Source organism: Hyperolius riggenbachi, chromosome 9, assembly GCF_040937935.1.
Source record: "Hyperolius riggenbachi isolate aHypRig1 chromosome 9, aHypRig1.pri, whole genome shotgun sequence".
NCBI lineage: Eukaryota > Metazoa > Chordata > Amphibia > Anura > Hyperoliidae > Hyperolius > Hyperolius riggenbachi.
The window spans coordinates 59,746,706-59,763,798 of NC_090654.1; the positions used below are offsets into that span (position 1 = coordinate 59,746,706).

General features: G+C 46.3%; 1 protein-coding gene across 3 annotated transcripts in view; it reads left to right on the forward strand.

Moving 5' to 3' along the window:
* The first annotated feature begins 1,570 nt into the window (after nucleotides 1–1,570).
* FANCD2 (FA complementation group D2) overlaps nucleotides 1,571–17,093 on the forward strand; it is an 80,974-nt gene continuing 65,451 nt past the window's right edge. For 2 of the 3 annotated variants that reach the window (XM_068252887.1, XM_068252889.1), the window contains exons 1-5: nucleotides 1,978–2,040; nucleotides 9,938–10,011; nucleotides 10,949–11,083; nucleotides 14,105–14,172; nucleotides 16,879–16,982. In XM_068252887.1, the coding sequence (XP_068108988.1) occupies nucleotides 9,942–10,011; nucleotides 10,949–11,083; nucleotides 14,105–14,172; nucleotides 16,879–16,982 (377 nt within the window). In that variant the 5' untranslated portion in view covers nucleotides 1,978–2,040; nucleotides 9,938–9,941. Of the gene's footprint in view, nucleotides 1,866–1,977; nucleotides 2,041–9,937; nucleotides 10,012–10,948; nucleotides 11,084–14,104; nucleotides 14,173–16,878; nucleotides 16,983–17,093 lie in introns of those variants that run through there. The other variant, XM_068252888.1, reaches the window with a different exon arrangement.

Sequence of the window (17,093 nt, forward strand, 5' to 3'; positions counted from 1 at the left end):
TGGGACCTTTTGGCCTGGGGGGAAAACACAACCCAGAGGCCCTGGGGGGGGGGGTTGGGGGGGGGGGGGATGTCTGGGGGGTATTACGACAGTGAGGTAAATGACAAAAATTGGCGTGACCATGGCATGATGTGGGTGGGGCCAACTGCATGACACTATTATGTCAGTATGGACCAAAAATCCCTGAATAATGCCATAAAGAATTAAGGCAGTTCTGTTGGCAAAAAAGATCATATTCAGTACTAGCAAGACATACCTAATAAAGAAGCTAGCGTAATACAGGTAGTCCCCGGTTAATGAAAGAGATAGGGAATATAGGTTTGTTCTTAATCTGAATCCATTCCTAAATCAGAACTGTCATTTCTGTGCCTCTTCTGTCCTCCTCTATGTCACCTGTTCCACCTGTGCCTTTTTTTTGCCCCTTTCTGTGTTACCTCTGTGTCTCTTTTGTCTGTCTCGGTGTTACCTCATGTCCCCTGTTCCTCTTTTTCCCTGTGTCACTTTTGTTTCTCCTGTGCCTTTTTTGTCTCCGTGTCACCTGTTCCCCTCTTTTGACCCCCCGGGTTACATCTGTTTCCCGTGTCACCTCTGCTACCTCATGTCCCCTGTGTCTTTTTTTGCCCCCCAATAAATTTCATCCCCTTGTGTTACATCTGTTCCCCCTTTACCTCTTTTGTCCCCCTCCGTGTCGCCTCATGTCCCTGTGTCACCTGTTCCCCCCTCTGCCTCTTGTCCAGCTGTGTCACCTTTTGTCACTCTTTTGTCACTTGTGTTCCCCCCTGTGCCCCACCACCATGGCTCCTGTGTTCCCCCACTGTGGCTCCTTTGGTCCCCACTCCCTGCAGTGGGAGCAGCGGCAGTCAATTCACCTACTCCTGCCCCCCCCCCCCCCCCCATGATAAGCGTTCTCTCTCTCCCCCTGCTTCCTTCTAATGCCGGTGTTGCGTATTGACGTAATGAGAACTGACCCTGCCAGCAAGTCGCCATTATTGCAGGTGGCTAGCGGGGACACCAAGAAGGGCTGGAGCTGCTGCGAGGAACTGAGATGGCTGCTTGGGGCTGGAAGAAGCCCCAGGTGAGTAAAAAATAGATTATATATTTTACCTCAGAAGTCCCTAAGTGCTTAATGCTGTTAATGTAGTACAATGTATCAGTGTGCAGCCAAAGCAGAAGAATACATAAATATGCATGACTTAAATACAAAGTTCCAGTGCTGCAAAAAGTTAACACCAGAAGGCAGCAGTGAAAGGGTTACAGGTATGTACAGGAGACGGAGATGCAGGGCTAGTGTCATCAGAGCTGGCCTGTGCAAAGGAAAACAAACAAATGAAGAGGAGGTATCGGCTTACAAAGGGCAGTGTCTGGTCTGTACCTGGTGTCTGCTGTGATCAGTGTCCCTTCCAGCTTCACCCAGGAGGCTGGAATTGAGGGAGAAACTGCAACGTTCCTTTCACCAGGCAAGACTAGAATCCTCCGGCAGCCTGGCCACTTCAAATGACGCGCTAGAGCCCTCTCTCTTCACTGGCTGACTGTTTCTGCTGACAGGGGGCAGGACCTCTGTTGCCTAGCAGCCTAGCAGCAGCTGTAGCAGGAGCGAGGTCCCGAATCACTAGAGGCCAACACTGCGTTCGGGGGAGGAAGCCAGCAGCTTATCTATAACATAAGTATCGGCCCTGGGCGGCCCTGACACAAGGTTCAGGAGGCGGCCCGGGGGGAAATCGCCCCCTGTCCCCCCGGGCCAGTCCGCCACTGGTCGGTACTGTTCAGCGCTCTCCTCTGCTGTCACTTGGTCCCATTTAGGTTACCTAGAGCGCCATCTCGCGTGTGCAGAAGGTGAGGGAAGTATGCTCTATACAAGGAGCAAGGCAAGTATGCGCTATGGAACTATATTACCCATCAGGCATACAACAATCCTTGCCTGCAAGTCACATGACTCGCTCAGCCAATCGCGGCTCTCCGCCGCTGCTATTGGGTTTAGTGCAGGCTTGATTGGCTGCGTATTGAAACGCGGGAAAGGAGGAATACAGCCAGTTCCTGAATGTAAGCCTGAGCTCTCTGTTCACCTAATGTCTTTCCTCTATCTCCTCACCTACACCTAGAGATGCTTAATGAGATGCTAATCATCTTGGCTGGCATGCAAACTATATGCAGTGCGGACCTGGGCCAGCCCATATCGCAAGGAGGCACATCTGATTGGTGCAGTTCCAAGGTGCATATCATTTGCATGCCAGACAGAATGATCTGCACCTCAGTGATTATCTCAACCCACAACTTGTTCCTGTCTCTGTCCTCCTCTTCACTTTTCAACCTCCTCTCTCATCACTTGTTCCCTCATTCCCTTCCCATATTCTGCCTCTTCCCTTTATCCATCATCTCACCTGCTCCTACCTCCCCTTTCCCACCCACAACCTTGCCCCTCCCACTTACCCCACCTCCACCCATAGTTCACTCAATGCGTAACACACCATGCAAATTATTTTCCCGTCAGCAAAACATTGATTCCTGGTAATACCTTTAGGCTGGGTGCATACATGGCAGAAACGCTAGAGTAGCGGGAAACGCTTTTGCCGCTAATAGAAGTCTATGGGCCGCAGGAAAAACCGCATGAAAAAAATGCATGCATTTTCACAGTAAGCGTTGCACAAACGCTGGCAGTGTTGCATAATATGCAGGATGGCTGCCAAAACGCACCTAATGGAAGTCAATGGGAACGCAATGGTATGCGTTTTTGCTTAAAACAAATTGTTTAGTGATGCATTTTCTCTTCCTGTTGTTTTCCTAGTGATTTGCATAAAACGCAATAGAAAAACGCATACAAAACGCGTATGTATTTTCTATTAGCGAACAGCAAACGCGTAAAAAGGCACGCAAAACGCGAATGAAAAGAAAAAGCAACGCACATGCCAAAAAGCGCTACATTTAACGCTATGTCATATGTGAACCCAGCCTGAATGACTAACTACATGTTATTTTGCAAGCTTTCTAAACAGTTCTTCAGGCATTATACAGTCTTTAAGTCGTTAAATAGAGTGACCAGACGTCCCGGATGGCCCGGGACGCGTCCCGGATTCGGGGTCCGTGGTCCCAGGCTGCATGAGGTCCCAGGAAACGTCCCGCTTTTAGCAGCGGGACGTCCCGGCCTCGGGACTCTGGCCACTGTTTCTGCATGAACTGGCAGCTGCGTCTATAGACGCCGTGCCAGTTCATTGCCCGCAGCCCCGCTCCAGCCTCCTTAGTCTTTCGGTGTCTGTTCCGACACCGACAGGCGAGCAGAGCTACGGCAAGATGGCTGCCGAAGCCCTGTACTGGAGACTATTTGTGTCTCCAGTACAGGGCTTCGGGCGCCATCTTGCCGTAGCCCTGTCAGCGCGGGAGCAGGAGCAAGATGAAGATGGTCCCGGGAGCAGCGCGCCAGAGGCCGGAGACTTTTGCCACATGAGTAAATGCTTTCTTTTCCAGGTGAAATGTTTCTCACATTGGGTATCATTCATAAAGAGGCTGTCGGTAGTGCGGGAAAACACCGTTCTTCTCCGCAACCGGTAATTAGGACTTCTGGGTGGGCATTCATAAAGAAGTTGCCTGTTGCGGTAGAAGTGCGGAGGTTTTCTGGAGGAAGCTGGCGGTAGCGTGGCGGAAGACATGCGGAAACATAAAAGCTGCCCGATTCCCTCCATGCGCTCCTAACTGATGCTGCTTGGGAGGTCCGTCCCATTCATTTACATGTAATCCGCCCGCCTATCGCTACTGTCGAGCAAGCGGTATTTTCCTTCCGGATACCGCTTGCTCTAATCTTTATGAATGGACGTGTTTGTTACTTTTTCTAGATAAATCTAGAAAAACTCCGCACAAGGCGGAAATGTATCGCTCTGTCATCTTTTCATGCGGAAAGAGCCTTTATGAATGGGGATTATGCTGAGTGGTCGGTAAAGTCACCGGTATTAAGCATTTCCGCATGCGGAAATGCTTTATGAATGATACCCATTGTGTTTATTTTGTACTGACATGTTTGGCCGCAGTGCATTTATTTTGTACTGACATGTTTGCCCGCATTGCGTTTATTTTGTACTGACATGTTTTCCCGCATTGCTCCCATTGCGTTTATTTTCTAGTGAAATGTTTCTCACATTGCGTTTATTTTGTACTGACATGTTTGCCCGCATTGCATTTATTTTGTACTGACATGTTTGCCCGCATTGCATTTATTTTGTACTGACATGTTTGCCCGCATTGCGTTTATTTTGTACTGACACGTTGCCCGCATTGCGTTTATTCTGTGCTGACATGTTGCCCATTGCGTTTATTTTCTGGTGTCTGGGGTAACTGTTACTGCATTTATTATTTAATGGTCATAGATGGCTTTGTTTGCTGCTTTGTGGTTACGGTATACTATTAGCATCACACAGTTTCTGCACACCCATGATGCAAAGTCTCGTTTGACCACATCATGGCGTAAACACTGCTTTCTTACGCCTCGCTGTTACATCATTACGTTAGCTCATTCCATACAATGTCATGGCCACGCCCATTGTTCGCCCCCGCCCCCAGTCTTTGTCTTGCTGTTTTTTACATAGACTGTAATGGGAATAAGTCTATAGCAGCGGTCAGTGAGTAACGTCGGCTCAGTCAGAAGACTGAGCTGAAGTTGCTTAAAAAACACAATAATTTGGCCTCCAGCAATCGCTGGAAGCCGAATTATTTCATTCCCCCACCATCCATGTCGGCCTGGAGGGGGAATAGTAATTAATATGGCCCGGACTTGTGCAGAAGCAGGATCAGCCATATACCGGCTGTATCCTGCGCCCAAATGTACGCACATACAAAGGCCCATATGCAATTAACTTTTACTTCTGAGTTTTCCCCTAGGAGATAATTTTTCATCTTCTCTTTAAAGTGTAACTGTCTCTATTAGTTTTCTTGTTTATAAATGATCATTCCCCAGTTTACCTGACTCTTATTTGGTACGTTGCCACACAAAGGAAGTTGCAGGGCATGCTGGGTTGTCTTTTTTTTGCTTCTTTATTTCCCCTCAATGTACAGAAGCAAAAAAGGACAACCCAGCATGCCCTGCAACTTCTTTTGCGACAGCGTACCAAATAAGAGTTAGGTAAACTGAGAATAATCATTTATAAACAAGAAAACGAATAGAGATTTGAACTTTTGGATTGCCTGGTTAGCATCCTTACTACTTGTTTACCAGATAAAAATAAAGAATTGATTTTTGATTTTATACCTGACAGTTACACTTTAAAATAACTTTTTAGAGCTTTGCAATTAAAAAAAAGTACCAATAACATTGGTGAAGTTATTGTCAAAATAATTATTAATGTTTCTTGGTTTAAAGGGAAGGTTCAGGGAACTCTTGAAAAAAATAAAAATCCCTATCCACTTACCTGGGGCTTCCTCCAGCCCGTGGCAGGCAGGAGGTGCCCTCGCCGCCGCTCCAGAGGCTTCCGGTCGTCTTCGCCTGCGCAGTACAGCCCGGAGGACGTCCGATGACGTCAGCGCGCCGGCGTGGGACGCAGAAGAGCCCGGCCATGGAGTGCAGAAGAGCCCGACCTGGCAGCCGGCCTGGCCAGGTCGGGTCGGCCACCGAAGACGACCGGAAGCCTCTGGAGCGGCGGCGAGGGCACCTCCTGCCTGCCACGGGCTGGAGGAAGCCCCAGGTAAGTGGATAGGGATTTTTATTTTTTTCAAGAGTTCCCTGAACCTTCCCTTTAACCAGCTGAGCGGTCTGGACGAGCTCAGCTCGTCCAACACCGCCAGCGGCTGCCGCTCAGGCCCTGCTGGGCCGATTTTGATGAAATAAAAAGCAGCACACGCAGCCGGCACTTTGCCAGCCGCGTGTGCTGCCTGATCGCCGCCGCTCTGCGGCGATTCGCCGCGAGCAGCGGCGAAAGAGGGCCCCCCTAGCCGCCTGAGCCCTGCGCAGCCGGAACAAAAAGTTCCGGCCAGCGCTAAGGGCTGGATCGGAGGCGGCTGACGTCAGGACGTCGGCTGACGTCGATGACGTCACTCCGCTCGTCGCTATGGCGACGATATAAGCAAAACAAGGAAGGCCGCTCATTGCGGCCTTCCTTGTTTATTCTGGGCGCCGGAGGCGATCGGAAGATCGCCTCCGGAGCGCCCTCTAGTGGGCTTTCATGCAGCCAACTTTCAGTTGGCTGCATGAAATAGTTTTTTTTTTATTTAAAAAAAACCCTCCCGCAGCCACCCTGGCGATTTAATCAGAACGCCAGGGTGGTTAAAAGGCATTTTGTTGACAAGTTGAGAAAATATCACCTAGGAGAAAAAGTGAATTGCATATGGGCCCAAGTGTGAAAGGACCCTTAACCTCCTTGCAGGTCCAATTCCTCCGGCAAGGACGCAGCGCAGCACTTTTTATTTTTAAATCATGTAGCGAGCCCAGGGCTCGCTACATGATATCCGCTGAGCGGCGGCATCCCCCCACCCACTCCGATCGCCTCCAGCGATCAGAGTAAGCAGGAAATCCTGTTCAGAACGGGATTTCCTGCAGGACTTCCCCGGTCGCCATGGCGACGGGGCGGGATGACGTCATGGACGTCATAGGGAATCCCGATCCACTCCTCAGCACTTTCTGGCACTGATTGGCCAGGCTGCGCAGGGGTCTGGGGGGCGGCGAATCGGCGGGTAGCGGCGAATCGGCGGGTAGCGGCGGCGATCGCGTACCACCGCGTGTAGGAAAAAAAATATGCAAATCGGCCCGGCGGGGCCTGAGAAATCCTCCTGCGCAGGTTACCCCGAGCTGAGCTCGGGATAACCGGCAAGGAGGTTAAAGTAAACCAGAGATCAGAAAATATAAAGAATCGATACTCACCCAGGGCTTCCTCCAGCCCCATAAACACGTGTGTGTACCTCGCCATCCTCTCACGGTCTGCCGTTCAGTCGCGATCAGCCCGGTAGCTGCTTCAGTCACGACAGTCTGGGCCTGCTGCGCATGTGCGGACCTTCCATGCATGCGCAGAAGATCCAGACTGGACCCAACTGAGCCAGTTACCGGGGCTGATTGCAGCTGAATGGCAGACCGCGGGAGGACGGCGAGGGACTCGCACGTGCTTATGGGGCTGGAGGAAGCCCTGGGTAAGTATCGATTCTTTATATTTTGTGATCTCTGGTACAGTTTACAGTGTTCTCCCCAGGCTCGGGTGCTCCACCCGGCTAGTTTTGGTGAGCACCCGGCTGTCATCGGCTCACCTCCTCCTCTGCTGTAAGCAGAGTTTCTCACAGAAGCACCGGCCCTGCATTCTCAGCTCGCCCCACCCGGCTACTTTTCCATGCCACCCGGCTACTATTTCATGCCACCCGGCTGGAAAAAATTTCTGGGGAGAACACTGAGTTTAATCCCTTCATATCGTGTGCCTGACGCCACATCACTTTACTTTTTTGGCCCTGGCACCTTATTTGAGTACTTTTGAAATTGGCGCCGGTAGACTTGGGCGCAGGATACAGCGGTATATGGCTGATCCTGGTTCTGCACAAGTCCGGGCCGTGTTAAGTACTATTTCCCCTCCAGGCCGCCATGGATAGTGGGGGAATGATATAATTCGGCTTCCTGCGATTGCTGGAGGCAGAATTAGGCCTCTTGCACACTGCATGCATTTCCGATTCCGCTTTTTAATCGGTTTTTACCTCCGATTCCAATTGCGATTTTTAATCTTTACTGCATGCTGCGTTTTTTGATCCGTTTTTCTGTTGAATGCATTCAGGGAAAATCGGAATCAGAAAACGGATTTGCAGTGTGCAGGGAGCCTTATTGTGATTTTTTTAAGCAACCTCGGCTCCGTCTTCTGACGGTGCCGACGTTACTCACTGAGCGCCGCTATAGACTGATTCCCATTATAGTCTATGGTGACGCTGGCTGCGCCCAAATCTAGCAGCGCCAAAAAGCACTGCTCCGCCTTATTTCCCCATTTCCTGTATGCAGAACCCAGCTTCCCATTGTTTATCCACCTTCTCTACTGCACTTACATTCCACTCACACCTTCCATACCCAACACCCTATTCCTCAGGGCTGTGGAGTTGGTCCAAAAATCCACCGACTCTGACTCCTCAGTTTAGGATTCCACCGACTCCGACTCCTCTAATTTGCATATTACAATTTTGTTGATTAACAGTATGTAACGTGAAATTCGTCTCTTAACTGCCAATGCTTAGGAGTTTTACAAGACAGCTGAAGTGAGAAGGATATGTAGACTACTATATTTATTCCCTAGTCCTTGGTAAGAGTACTTGTAAAAGGTACAAACCGGAACAAAGAACATCTATCAGGCCCTAGGCAATGTAACTGTGGGTACATGTAAGAGTGATGTGCAGGTACTCTGCAGGGGAATAAGGAGATTCTTCCTCTATTACACATTCTTCATGCACAATCTGAACCAGGCTTATGGGTGATAGACAACACCTCTGTTCAATGTGCACAACATTCTCAGTGGATTCCCTGCAGCTCTGTGGGGAGTGCATATGTAGAGTATAGTACTACTGTGTAACAAAGTAAACCTGAGGCAGATGAAATTAAAGTTTTATACATACTTGGGGCTTCCTCCAACCCCCTTCAGGCTAGTCAGTCCCTCGCTGTCCTCCTCCGCCACCTGGATCTTCTGCTATGAGTCCAGGTACTTGAGCCAGTCTGGTGCAGTGCGCATGCACACACTCCGCCGCCGGGCGCGTACTACACCCGCACAGCACTATTGGCAGGTGCAGAATGCTCCTGGCTGTGGAAGCGGCACATAGCCAGACTGAGCTGACTGGCTGAATTACCAGGACTCATAGCAGAAGATCCAGTTGGTGGAGGTGGACAACGAGGGACTGATTAGCCTGAAGGGGGCTGGAAGAAGCTCCAGGTATGTATAACACTTTTCTTTTCATCCGTCTCAGGTACCCTTTAATTTGTAGTTACCAAACCAAATTTTAACAACATATCAAATTATTTGATTTCATGAGCAAAGAGAGTGCATACATTTGCATAAATCAGCATCAATGCAGAATTATTTCCATCTCGTTGGCCATCTCTATTAGTGACACGGCTACACATCAGGCTTTATTCTTACAGCATAGACGTTATTTAGTATATATAAGAGATTCCTGTGTACACATCATATATACTGTACAGTCACAATCAGATATGTATATCTGACTTTAAAAATACGGGGACTGCTTTATTGAAGCAGCACAAGTAACTCATTTTGATTGGTTTATTTCATTTTTGTGGACTGAGCACAGCTATTACTGTATATATACTGTATATATACATTATTTTTAATGACTATTATCTGAGAAATAGAACATTTTATCATATTTTCTATTTTAATTACAGTTACAAATTCATTAGGAGTCGGAGTCGGTGCATTTTTTCTCCGACTCCAGGCACCCAAAATTGCTCCGACTCCACGACTCCGACTCCACAGCCCTGCTATTCCTCACCTTTTTTTCTATACAGACACCCTATTTTTGCATCCATATGATTTATTATTTACCGTATATAGCGCAGTACAAAGTATATTGTCTTGTCACTTAACTGTCCCTCAGAGGGACTCATAATCTAGTCCCTACCATAGTCTCATGTCTATGTATGTATCGTGTAGTGAATGTATCGTAGTCTGGGGCCAATTTTAGGGGGAAGCCGATTAACTTATCTGTATGCTTTTGGGATGTGGGAGGAAAGACACGCAGATACGGGGAGAACATACAAACTCCGTGTAGAGAATTTCCTGGCTAGAATTAGAACCGTGGACGCAGCGCTGCAAGGTGAGAGTGCTAACCACTATATCCCACAGTGCTGCCCTGCATCCATCTGGAATTGTTTATCTGATTAGTTTATTTTCATCTCTGGTTCACTTTAAGTCATTTCTTATACCCGACACCCCGCATCTCCTTCTCCTGACATCCACCCTCTTACTTGAATTTTTGTCTTTCCTTGTAGCGTAATGATGCCATCCAAACGACGCTTGTCCAAGTCAGATGAGCATGAAGATTCAGCTGTCAGCAGCACATCCAGTGAGTAGAACCTATTTATAGTCACAGGTGGTGGTGGTGGTGGGGGGGGGGGGGCACATACCCTTGGGGGAGACAATGGCCGCGGACCGTCGGTTGTCAGAAAATCGAACCCCATTACTGCTGCCCACCTGATCGAACCCTTGTGACCAAGATTTTCCAGCATGCCTGATCGAGCCTTTCGACTTTTCAGCTGGAAATTGATCGAAAGATCAATTGATCTCCATGTTGCGGCATTGATTCTCCAATCGGCCCACAGAACACAGTAATGTGTGGGCACCCTTAGTTTGATTAATGAACCTCATGTCTTAAGTAATTAATGAATGGTGTACGAACCTGTTAATTATGTGCAAAGAAAAATATATATCAAACACCAACTCCACTGCGCTCACAATCTTGTGAACTTTCCTTGGCAATCACAATGTAAGGTACCGCCGTGCAATTGGTCGCTAGGCAACTAGATAGTATTTCCTATGCGTCCGTTGCGCCATTGCGTCACCTGACGAAGGCGTAGGACGCCGAAACGCGTAATGACGCAATAGGCGCAAGGCAGCGGCCGGAGTTTCTTTCGCGTCCCTGTACCCGCTGGCGCTGGACTCCTTTGGGGTCCCCCTCACTACTGGCCATAGTGTGGATGCGTGCTGAGTGGAGTTGGAGAGGACGAGGAGGAGCGGTGATTTGCACGTAACGTGTGATATGCGATTTTAAAAGTGATACATTGTACGTTTTATTTACTTGTGCGTGAAGAGACTCATTAAAAGGTTAATGCACCAGAAAGCGCTCTTTGTTCCCCTTTTTAATTATGTGCAAAGAGTTTGTTCAACCTCTGGTATTTTTTCCCTTTGCTGCAAAATAAATTAAAGAAGGTTGAATTTCATTTTATTATCTCTCATCTGCATATGTCGCCACCTCTGTAATATTGCTCTTCCTCCTGTCTTAGAAATCAAGAAGCGGCGTTCGAATGCAAAGAAGTCCAAGGCACAAGACGAGGTGCAGGACGCTGACAATCTATTCACACAGCTCGTGAAATCTGCTGGCATGACCCTGAGATCTGGAGAGCAGCAGAATGAACTTAGTGAGATTTCCAACTTTTCATACTGGTTTATGTCTGAGTGGGCGGTAGCTAAGCCTTCCTGTAGCAAATCAGTATTGAAGAGGATGATTGGTGTATCGTTGCACATATAGGCGAAAATACATCTGTAGAGCCTCTTGTCATTGGACATCTTTTGCTGGATGCCTGGCCATGATGCTGTTTAGTGATGTTATGATGGCCAGAGAGTAGTGGACAAGATTCAGACTTGTCATACTGAGAATAAAGGCTCATGTATAGCTGAATAGCCCCTTTCCATTGGACTCGTATACCTCTTCAGATGTGAACACTTTCCCAGCTACAGCAGAATCTCATTATAGTAAACTCTGATATAGTAAACCTTTGGCTATAGTAAGCTCATGTATGGCCAATCCTGATTTAGTAAGCTTCTGATATAGTAGACTACTTGGTCAGGTCCCTTGAAGTTTACTGTCAGGCTAGTTACACACCAGGACGTTGCGTTTAGGGGATGTTATAGGGCACATAACGTGCCCCTAACGCAACGCCGGGTGCTCTCTGGTGTGGACGTCGGAGTGAGCCACGTTGTGCAGCTCACTCTGGCGTCCGTGATGCGTACTCTTTGACGCATGCGGCATTACGTGGTCCCGCCCGGCCAATCGCCGCACAGAGCGCCCGCTCCAGGAAGTAAACACTGCACGTCACAACGTGCAGTGAATATTAATTAGCCATGTGCCCGGCCGCTCTCCCCTCCTCCCCAACATGACTAAGCATGTGCAAACAGTCTAACGCGGCTTAGCCGTGTAGGGGAACGCACAGCATGCAGCACTTTGCTGCGTTACAATGTAACGCAACATGAGCAGTGTGAACAGTCCACTTGTGTTACATTGCTGTGCGTTGGGGGAGCGTTACAGGCTGCACTAACGTGCGCCTTTAACGTCCCTGTGTGCAAGAAGCCTAAAGGGATTCTCCTGTATAACAATTGGCTGATGGGGGAGTGGAATACACATGGTTCTTCCTGGGGGAGATAAACAGGAGAGAACACAATAATGGTAAATGGACACCCAGGTAAAGATAAGATTAGGTTCAAATCAAATAAAACTTAAAAAAATGAAGTGGTTTACCTCATTTGACAACAGTCAGATAACTCAATGAGATTTTTTATGCTCAGGCAACGCGTTTCACAAGTCTGAACCTGCTTCCTCGGGCCAATACAAGTGCCTACAATTATCAAATTCAGATAGCTCAATAACACCTCTAGGGTACTATATACGCATATCTATTTATACATACATCAATAAAAAAATAGGAAAAAATATCAACAAGTGACGTAGGCTAAACTTTTGTAGTAATAGTAAAATGATCATATAGAGCAAACTAAAATAAGCAGTTATAGTAATAGGCAAGTTCCTTATGAATATTTCTTAATGGACTATATATAACGGGGTAGTATAGTATAAACAATTAAACGACAGGGGCTTTTAATGGATAATGTTGTTATACTATACTTCCTCCCCCCTTTTATTTCACAAATATTCATAAGGAACCTGCCTATTACTTCATCTGCATATTTTAGTGTTGTCTATATGATCATTTTACAATTAATACAAAATGTTATCCTATATGTGTTTCTGATATTTATTTATTTTTTTATAGATGTATGTATAAATAGATCTGCGTATACAGTACCCTAAAGGGGGCATTGAGCTATATGCATTTGATGATTGTTGGCATTTGTATTGGCCCGAGGAAGTGGGCTCAGACCCGTGAAATGCGTTGCCTGTGCATAATAAATCTCATTGTCTTTTCTGATTGTCATCCTTAAAGCCCAATCTACACGGTACGATTCTTTTATAAAATTCAAAACAATGATTTATTGCAAAACAATGGCAAATCGAATTGAATCAAATCCCGATCGGACATGTCGGATTTAATCGAATCGTAATCGAATTGTATAAAGAATCGTACCGTGTAGATTGGGCTTTAAGGATGACAATCAGAAAAGACAATGAGATTTATTATGCACAGGCAACGCATTTCACGGGTCTGAGCCCACTTCCTCGGGCCAATACAAATCGAATCATATAAAGAATTGTATCGTGTAGATTGGGCTTAAAGTAAGCCATCTCATTTTCTACATTTTTATTCTATTTTAATCTAATTTTATCTTTACCTGGGTGCCGCTTTACCTTTATTGTGTGCATTACACCCCCATCGGGATTGGAGGTGTTTCCTCAGGGTTCACATGGTGGACGCCATTGTGACATCCAGCTGTTTTTGACCTAAGAGAGCGACCGTATCCAGTCCTGTTGGGACAACCCGAGTGGAGTCGGGTTCATTGTCTCCACCTGCCTTAAGTGGTTGGTGTCCCCTATTGCAACCCACCTTTGTGAGTAGCTTCTTTTTAATTTCATACACTATCCATTAGCTACCAACCTCGCTGCTCTGTTTGGGCTCTCGTTGTCTCTGTCTTTTTTCCTCACGGTTCCAGACACCCCACTCTTCTAAACTGGAGAAAACCAGGAGCCCCTTATAGTGTAGTATGTAAAGTAATGCAGAAAGGCAAGAAAACAAATGGGGAACTCACAAAACCGTGCTGCAGAATGGCAACCACTGATTGTCGCTTGAAGGTTGTGTCACCGACCTCCAAGAGATAGTTTGCTTGCTTCAGTGTTCTTAGGTAGCACTCTAAAAATAAAAGGGATAGTAGGTGGGAAACTGTAAATACAAACAAAACTGACTTTCTGAGCCAATTCACTCATACCTTGAGACACTGTTTTAGTGACCTGAGGAAGCGGGTGGATGCCCATGAAACGTGTTGTCCAGTGTTTTTGTATAAATTACTTTTGTATCTTGTATCATTCCTCATCTTGGGGTATGATTTTCTTGCCTTTTAAACTGTTTTTAATCGTGTTGCACATCCTTTGGGGTGCATCACTCCCAGTAGAACAACTGGCTGTTTTCCTCTTGAGGATACTATCACATAATCCGTATTTGTTATGATAAATTGTGGTTTTTCCATGGTTATATCCTGTATTCTCTTTGCAGCTGTGGATCAGACTGTTTTCCAGAAAACGCTGCAGCAATCCTTAAAGAAGCACCCCAGATATCCACAAGTGAGTACACAGAATTCACAAGTGCAGGCAGGCCAGGATTTATCTTTCAGGAGCCTATAGGCACAGATGTCCTGGCACATTAGACTTCTTCCTCCATGATCCTACCACCCCCCACCAAACTGCACCACAGCTGGCCCAGCTGTCACTACTCCCTTACTTCCCTTGCCCGTCATAGGTAGCTACAGGTGCTCCTTAGTTTTAGGTAGCCAGAAGTACCCTCAATATTAAGTAGCTAGAGGTGCCCCCAAGTATTAGGTAACTAGAAGAACCACAGGATTAAGTAGCTAGTGGTGTCCCTGACTGAAGGGAGATCTTGTCAGTGGAATGCAGAGAGCTGGGTAAGTAGCCTCTCATTTACAGTCTCATCAGCACTCTGCATAGGGAAGGAGGGAGGAAGGCACTTGGGCAGGAGAGTGAGCTGCCTTTCCATCATCGGGTGCCTGTAGGCACGTGCCTACAGTGCCTTATGGTAAATCTGGCCCTGAGTGCAGGTCCTTTACAAGCACTGTTATGTCTATCCAAGTAGAAATAATTAAGCCTTGAAGAGTCATTTGGGGACTTTTCAGTATTTGTCCATTTTTGTATGTGTGGTCAGGGCATTTTTCTGCGCCCGGTGTTTCCTGGTTAGGTCTGGAAAAGGGATGGGTACCCAGTGCCTGGGTGACTACAAATGGGGAACATTTCCGACAGTTGGGTTTGAACATCAGTACTGAAGTAGGGGGGTGCCTTACGAGTGGATCCTCAGGTTTATGCATTACTATTATTATTATTTATTTAACTTGTAAAGCACCAACATATTACGCAAGGCTGAACAATAGATAAATAGGATGACTAACAACAAGGTACAAGATCATGTAATGGAGTAGGACACCTGTAACTTTGAAAAAGGGAAAATTGAGATACTTACCTCGGGACGGGGAAGCCTCTAAATTGTAATGAGGATTCCCCCGTCTCCCTCCTTCAGCCTAATCTAGTGCTGACAGTCCCGAACACTCGCCAACAATAATAATAATATCAGTTAGATTGCCTAGGGCCCAATTTATGTCCATTGCTCCTATCTCCACCATTTACAAGTACACTTACCAAGGACTAGTTTTGATTTCTACGTAACAGCTACTCTACAGCTTACAAGTACACTTGTCCACACGTTTAGTTTAGTTAAAATGCATCTCTGGTGTACATAAAAAACACAGAGGTACGCTAATGCTTGAAATTAAATGTGTCCTAAAACATTGGCCTCAATTCACTAAGATCATGCTGGAGATAATAAGGCAAGAGAAAACTTACCTCCACACAGTGAGAGAGTTATCTTATCTCTTCATTCCGTAAGTTACCTCCTCTGTAGTTAAATTACCTCCTCTGTAGTTAATTTACCTCCTCTGTAGTTAATTTACCTCCTCTGTAGTTATTTTCACACGCAGTTAATTAACAACCTGTCTTTAACTCTGGAGTTATTTTAAGGATTAAAGAGTTAACTTAAAGACAGAAGATTTAACTTTAGGTTTGCCTGAGGTAAAATGTTTCCTGAATACTACTCGCCTCATCACCATGGTGATAACTCTAGAAACGTTATTAAAGACAGGAGATAAGCTTAGTGAATTGAGGCCATTGGTCTCAATTCACTAAGATCATGCTGGAGATAATAAGGCAAGAGTAAACGTACCTCCACACAGTGAGAGAGTTATCTTATCTCTTCATTCATTAAGTTACCTCCACTGTAGTTAATTGACCTCTTCTGTAGTTATTTTCACACGCAGTTAATAAACAGCCTGTCTTTAACTCTGGAGTTATTTTAAGGATTGAAGAGTTAACTTAAAGACAGAAGAGGTAACTTTAGGTTTGCCTGAGGTAAAATGTTTCCTGAGTACTACATGCCTTATCACCATGGTAACAACTCTAGAAACGTTATTAAAGACAGGAGATAAGCTTAGTGAATTGAGGCCAATGTCTGTTTAATAATATTCATATTAATAATATGTTTAATAATATTCACTAGAACCCAGTATCAGCTGGGTTTTGGTGCATAGCTCTGCTTCCTTGCAGAAAGCAAGGAATGGCCCTGGTCCGTATCAGATATAGAAAGGGTAGAGGTCCTTTTTTCTGCAAGGTGGCAGGGCTGCACGCTGTAACTCTCACCATTCAACACCTCCCCTCCTCCTTCCTGAACCTGTATGAGCCAAAACCAATTCCGGGTACAACTCCTTTGTACTTGGCGAAATAAATGATTCTGATGTTGTAACACATACCGGTAGTGCATTACAGTTTATTGCATTTTAGCTTGCATGCCGCAGACCAATCAAGTGGCCTTGATGACCCATGCACTGCCAAAGGAAGCTACAGAAGTCACATGAGCATCAGAAATGCACCCTAAGCAATGGATAAAGATGACCTTGCCTGATTCATTACATTTTCTTTGGTCTTCCAACACTGCAGATCTCAATCTGATGTCCTCTAAGTTACACCTGTGAGGCCTCTACCTCCCCGCTCTCAATACTTGAGTGATCTGGTACTAACGTCTTGTGCCGCAGATGAGTAGAGCTGTTTTGGTGACACGTAGGTCTCCCCTACACAGTAGTGGGCAGGTGGTTTTAATACTTAGCTGGTTAGTGAATCTGATCCTGTCCTGTACTCAGAGCCTCCTGTCAGTGTGCCAATCTTCAGTAGAGCTTTTTCTCTCCTGTTTTTAATATGATTTGTGTTGTGTAGGTAATTGAGGAATTTATGTCTGGGTTGGAGTCGTACATAGAGGAGCGTGGACGGTTCAGGAATTGTCTTCTGCCGTGTGGACGAGGCAGTGCGGAGGTGGAGAGGTAAGAGATGCTTCTCCCCTTGGGGCATCAAACAGATGATCTATTTCAGGAAAAAATAAGATTTCTTGTTGGAATAGGGGTATCAGACACTGATTATGATGAAGTTCAAAA